General features: G+C 35.8%; 1 protein-coding gene across 2 annotated transcripts; it reads right to left on the bottom strand.

Moving 5' to 3' along the window:
• Positions 1-1255: 1255 nt before the first annotated feature.
• LOC132269283 (U2 small nuclear ribonucleoprotein B''-like) lies at positions 1256-6224 on the bottom strand. 2 transcript variants are annotated; one of them, XM_059770430.1, is made up of 5 exons: positions 6055-6224; positions 4854-5026; positions 3419-3512; positions 2395-2477; positions 1256-1861 (listed from the first exon to the last, which is right to left on the bottom strand). In XM_059770430.1, the coding sequence occupies exons 1-5, from the start codon at positions 6128-6130 to the stop codon at positions 1580-1582; spliced, it is 708 nt and encodes a 235-aa protein (XP_059626413.1). In that variant the 5' UTR covers positions 6131-6224; the 3' UTR covers positions 1256-1579. The 2 variants fall into 2 exon arrangements, with proteins under 2 accessions (XP_059626413.1, XP_059626414.1); XM_059770431.1 differs by having other exon boundaries at positions 2395-2474.
• Positions 6225-6287: the final 63 nt, after the last annotated feature.

Genomic DNA, 6287 nt, shown 5'->3' with positions numbered 1-6287 from the left:
CTTTCGACCCGGGCAATCTAGAAGATCCACCGGCTAAAGACGTGGATGTGTAAAAGTGGGTCATTGCGTCTCAAACATGACAAGTTGCGGAAGTCTAGATATTTTTTTGCTTGTAATAATTCTGTTGTACACGTGTGCAATAACGCAATATAATTAATCAATGACCGAAATTACAAAATTGTACTTTAATCATGTTGTCTTAGTTGTAATTTCTCAAATTACAAATTTTTTTTTTTTGCCAATCAAATTACAAAATAGTAGAAGCTACTTTAAGTTTTCAAAGAGCTGTAGGTTAGGAAATTCAAATTCAATAAATTTCATTTCTAAAGAAGAAAAAATACAAGGATATTAGTGAAGGTTCATATCTTTAAAAGGGACAAGGTGAGTATATAAGTGGTTTGTGTTTATTGTTAATGACAAAAAAAAAAATCAATTATAAAATCATTAAAGATAATTATATTTTGCAATCGTGATGCCATGTAATATGGCGGATATGGTTTCACATAATCATTGTTGCAAAGATACACTTGTGCCCGCTAATTGTGCCTCACATGACTTTTTTTGTACTTATAATAAATTTACTTTGAACTCAGATTCTGAATTATAAAATAAATATTAAGTGTTGAATATTTTCAAAGTTCAAATATTTTGAGTTGAGTTTTTTTTTTTTTTTTCTTTTGTCTATTTTATCATCATTTACTGATGCATTTAATTAAGAATCATGGTCAACTCTTGAACTGGCAAGGGAAATCAATCTTTCAATAGAGTAATACTGTAACTTCTGAAGCCCAAATGTAAATTGCATAGGAAAATTATATTTGTTGCCCAATCTCAACATTCACCGTCCTTTGCAGGTCCATCACACGATGGAGAAAATTTTATTGTGCCTATTGTACAGTGCAACAAGCGCCTACCACATCCAATAGCAGTGCCCCAGCCAAATAAAAACAATAATTTCAATCGGTATGCTTAAATATCTAGAAGATCCATTATTTTCCCATTAAAAATGCAAGTTTTTTAATGGGTTGAGTTAAGCCTGATGCCATCTCCGGCTCCACATAAATTTTTTTTAAAAAAAATCCAATGTTTTCGGCCCTAACTTGGGTTAGTTCCCCTGCAGCCAAACAGGGCTACAAGCCTACAACAGGGGGACATAGAGCCATACCCAATTGGTTGGATAATCCAATCCAACCAAACGGCCCTTCCATTTAACACTTTGACTCTCTCCCATACAAACACCACACATACACCGACATACACACTTCAAATTTAGTCTACTAGAATAAAGAATGAATGCACCATCTGTAACCTAATCTTATCCAGAAGATGTGAGGCCCGGTGAGGGTTCAAGTCCAAAGTAGGTGTGTTATTTGCTAGGAATATATATAGACAAATATATATATATATACACAGCAACAATATCCATGCTCAACATATCACTATTAGCGTCTCCAAAATCCAATGCAGTTTCTGCAACCAGCACTCTCCAAGATCTATATGATTAGAGTAAGATCTTCAAATAGTAAAGTTGCTCAACCTAGGAAAACAAAATGAAGCACTTGCTGCGAAAATGAATTGGTTACTTCTTGGCATATGTGATGCCCATTGGGTGCTGAGGAGTGATTTTGAAGCCCCGAAGAGCCTGCATGGCAACCGAGGACTGCACATCGTCCTCGAATTCCACAAAGGCAATGCCTGGCTTTGCTTCGATCATTCGAACTTCCTTGAAACCGGGATATTGATTGAACAGCACTTGCAGCATCGTACTAGTCGTCTCATATGGTAAATTCTGTACAAAAAGTATATTATTTGGAGCTGCATCTGCTTCTTCTGTACTCGGCTTTCCTTGGCGGAAGGAAGCCTGCATGAACACATGCCAACAGTTCATTACAAGTTAGATTGGTCAAAAAGCACATGGGGAAACATTTTCAAATTCTTAAACAAATGTATACACTGGGAGAATAAAGACAAATATCAAATGTCATACATGGACAAGCTCACATTGCACTCCACGATCCACCTAACTCATCCTTGATGTTTATAGGTCAACAAACCCAAAAGCATGCAAACAATTTATCTTTCATTAGACCTATTTCATGCTATATTAGAATTTATCATGCAGATACCATCTACAGAAAGTCTGTAATTTCAATTATTAAAAGTCTATTAAGTATAATCTATTGTTGGTCACACCAATGTAGGGTGTTAAAAGGGGTAGACACGGTACAAATTTAACCTCTGATGTTATTTACAAGAATTAGCTGCTGTCAGACTTGTATCCTTTTAACTGCCCTCCAACTCAAACCCCCATTGGGGAGAGGGAGAGCCTAACACTAAAATAAATTTAAATTGAGAGAATAGAACTCAAATAACACTATAAATCAAGAGACTTACAGCTGAGCCTCCATTACTGTCAGCTCTTGTACGATTAGCAGTGGCAAATTGCTGCGCTTCTTCAGCCCGTCCTTTTCTTTCTACTGAACATGGAGATATAGGTTAAAAACAAAAAATCGCAACACAAAAGATTCTCAACTCATTAGCAAGCTTAACAAAACAAACACAATAATACCTAGGCATCAAACCAAACTAGAAGATAAAACGGAACACCATGTAAAGTATAAACCACTTCATCAGTGATCCCATGATACTATGTTGATTTTTCTTGGCACATCTATTTCTTTCAGTTGGAAATGCAGATATAGGTCAAAGATGAAATGGCACCAGCATACAAGAATGGTCAAATTATTAGAATAGCTTAACAAGTAGAACACAGCAAAACCAGGATACCAAACACAGTAAAACCAAGACATTAAACCAAAGAACACTAGGGGAAAAAATGGAAATACCATGTGAAGTGTAAACCACTTCAACAGTGATCTGATACCAGGTCGATTTTTCTTTGGCACATCTCTTCTTTTAATTCAAAGTGTCGATATATGTCCAAAAAAAAAAAAAATTGCACCACATACAAGAATATTATCATAGCTTAACAAGTCGCACACAGTAAAACCAAGATATCAAACTGGAAAGATAATGGTACTTCAATAAAAAGAATGGATACACCACGTAAAGCGTAAACCACTTCCATTAATGATATGATGTTAGGTTTTATATAAATTAGTGTTGGATATATGAGATGTCTTTGCAATTTCCTACTCCAAAATTTGGTTTTAGTGTGTCAATATGTCTTCTATGATAGTCAATTTCATATTTGTTCATGATAGTCAATTTTTTTTTTTTTTTTTTTTAGATCAGGCCACTCAAAAGAAACGTAACTTCCATTTACACAATTTAGCAATTGTTATCAGTTGTGTGTGTGTGTGTGTGTCTGTGTGCACGCGACACATTATAAACAAAGGGGAAAAAGAGAGAGGGAAAAAATGGTAGGATCAAAACTGCAGAAATGATTTCCATTTACCTTTTTCCTCTTGCTTCCTTTTCTTATCTCTTGGGACATGGGTGCCATCAGCTTTAGCAATAGAATCTGACTTCATTTTTGCATATTGTATCCGCTGCACCGAATCAAACACTCTGTCATATCATAAATATTGATTGGCTATATGAGCATATGGCATATAAAATTTTTTCTAGAAAATATTAAGTTACTGAACAAACACACAATGCAAATATAAAGTAAAACACTATAAGCAGGTGCAGCTTCTATTCAGGCTGTGAATGAGCCATTTCGAGCTTAACAGTGAGTTGCTCAAACACAGCTCTTAAAATTAACAAAAACACAGTCAAGCCTGACTACTTTATCTCTTGGGCTGATATTTAGCGAGCCTCTAACCAAGCTGATCCTGATATGAATTCGAGTAACTTGAAATTTTATATAATCTTAGGTTCATTAACTTATCAAGCTGAGTTCCTATTGAGCTTAATAAACTAATGAACTTTGACTAGTTATCTAACTCAGCTCGTTTACCAGAGTGATGGTCTCACTGAGCCGATCACAAGCGAGGTTTGAATGGTTTTACAACCCCAATTTCTGTATTCCTGAAAACCAAAATATATTACTAAGCCATTACTTATTCATAAGGTCATTCTAGTGCATGAGGCAGTGTATTATGAATCAAATGATTGCGGGAAGTAAGGAGCTATCTAATCCCCCTTGGCCTGCCCTTTCCTCTATTTTCAAAATTAACCCCATAGCTAGGGAGCTATTTGTATCTATTGTGGAAAAACAGAGGGATGGTGATAAGTGGAGATAATTGGAAGGAAAAAGGAGTTAAAAAAAAATAGGAAGAACTTTAATGAAAGAGATACAATGAGGTATAGAGCAAAAACTTTTTTTTTTTTTTCTTAGTTGGTACTCACACACACATGCCTCCATTGAGGCTTGAACTCCTAACCTCCCTTTGGGAGTTAAGGGCCTGATACCGCTAGACCACTGACCCGTTGGTGTATAGAGCAAAAACTTCACATGTGCCATTTCTCTAGTAAACCTACTCTACCAAATTTATACTACACACAACAGGACTGAACATTATCCCGGCAGAAGATTTCTAAAACATAAAAAACATCCCATATTCAAGGCAATTGAAAGACAGGATCAAGTACAAAAATTTCAGTCAATGAAAAATAATTTTACTTTCATCAGTGTTTTCAGCAAAGACGAGATCTTTTTTTCAAATTTATAACAATGATTAAATCCATTCAAGTTCCAATTTTCTCTTCGTAAGTTAATCATAAAAGCAACAGCAATAAAGCAAAACAGTAAAAGGGAGATACTAAGGCCAAGCTACAATTTAACTTAGTTTCCAAAAGTTTGAAGTTCAAATACATGTGCACACACTACATGAGTGAATGGACAAGATATATGAAGAAGTACTAGGTTATTTATTCAAACTTACCATAGGCTTATCATAAAATGGAAAATTCTGCATTTGTCGCACTGCATTACTGGCAGCTGTTACTTCACTAAACACAACCCATGCCTGTCCTCGAAGCTTGGCCGTCTTCAAGGTAACAAGGTCCAAAATCCTTCCATACTGCGAGAACAAGGCATAAAGAGATCTCTTCAACTCTGACAGAGAAATACAATAAAATAAAAAGTTGAATATTGCATTAATTCCATATTCCTGGAGGCACAAAAGACGGTATAGAAATGAAAATTTTAAGATGACATGTTAACTGTGATGTTGTGGACCAAATTTGGTGCCAGGTCGCAATGCGACCCATTGGATGAGCTTTGTGTGGACCCTAATTAGTACCCTCTTGTAGCTCGTTATATAATGGTGCGTAGGGTTTGGAGTGGGATCAGAGAGAGTCAGGGGCTAAAAGTTGTAATCTTCGATTTTACACATAGTGAAGACATTCGCCGGATCTCCACCATGGATGTAAGGTTTGCCGAAACACGTATAAATCTTTGTGTTCTTTGTGTGGTGTGTTTATTTTTCTGTCGTGTTTCGTAATTGCTGTTTGGTTCATTGCGTTTGTCGCAACACTAACCACCATCAATAGATCTCAACATCATCACAACTTTCAAAAATGGGATCATAAACAACATAAATAAATATTTGCATGATGCTTGCGGGCTTCCCTTTGGAGCACATAAAAATCGAAGCACATTGAGTATCTTGCATGATAAAAGTTATGCCAAGTAGGGACGGGCAGACATGTTATAAATAATTACTCAAAAAAACTATTACATATACTGATTAATTAGCTCATGTAAATACTAGTGCAAGGTAGCGATCGGTATTTTAATGAAATGAAAGCATTAAAAGTAAGAACAACACGAAACCGAGCAATTTTGCGATTCTCTTGTTTGCGTTCAACAATCTCTACATCGGAAGAGAGAAATTATAGAATTTCATTGGGTAATTTAATTTAATCAGTTTTCTCAGGTTAGGAATAATGGAAAATTAAAAATTCAACGTCATATTTTTCTTTTCCTACAGTCTTGTCTCTACGCAACCAAACTGGAGAAATTGAAAACATTCCTCATCTTTCTCTATCAAATTACTGAATCTTTAAACGGCGAGTAAAAAATATAAAATCCAAATCTAATTCTACAAAACGACAAGACGCATTGAAGAAGACGAAATTCACCTTCTTTCTTGACCTTCTCGTCAATGTTCTTTATGTATATAGTTTGATTAGGCGGTGTATCCCCATAGAGCATCATCACTCAGCACCTCTGGTTCAGTCTGTTAGCTAACCTAGAGAGAGAGTTTATTCGGACCTGTCTAAGATTCTAAAAGCCCTGGTACAAAGCTATGTTCCGATTTTAATTGGTAGCTGTAAGTAGTCCACGGCTATATATAACTGTGGGCCTTGTGGCC

Source organism: Cornus florida, unplaced genomic scaffold, assembly GCF_030987335.1.
Source record: "Cornus florida cultivar Cherokee Brave unplaced genomic scaffold, ASM3098733v1 CherokeeBrave_3.0.0_Hap2_Chr08, whole genome shotgun sequence".
In the NCBI taxonomy this organism is placed as follows: Eukaryota; Viridiplantae; Streptophyta; class Magnoliopsida; order Cornales; family Cornaceae; genus Cornus; species Cornus florida.
The sequence above is the reverse complement of the archived record's forward strand: the minus strand, read 5'-3'. Positions and strand labels throughout refer to the sequence as shown.

What these genes read in the sequence shown, in the direction of transcription:
- LOC132269283 (XM_059770430.1), bottom strand. Translation starts at nt 6,130, where the DNA reads ATGATGCTCTATGGGGATACACCGCCTAATCAAACTATATACATAAAG. An exon ending in AAGGAAGCAAGAGGAAAAAG is followed by an intron (nt 2,478 to 3,418) that starts GTAAATGGAAAT and finishes CTCCATGTTCAG; the next exon opens with TAGAAAGAAAAGGACGGGCT. An exon ending in ACAGTAATGGAGGCTCAGCT is followed by an intron (nt 1,862 to 2,394) that starts GTAAGTCTCTTG and finishes GTGTTCATGCAG; the next exon opens with GCTTCCTTCCGCCAAGGAAA.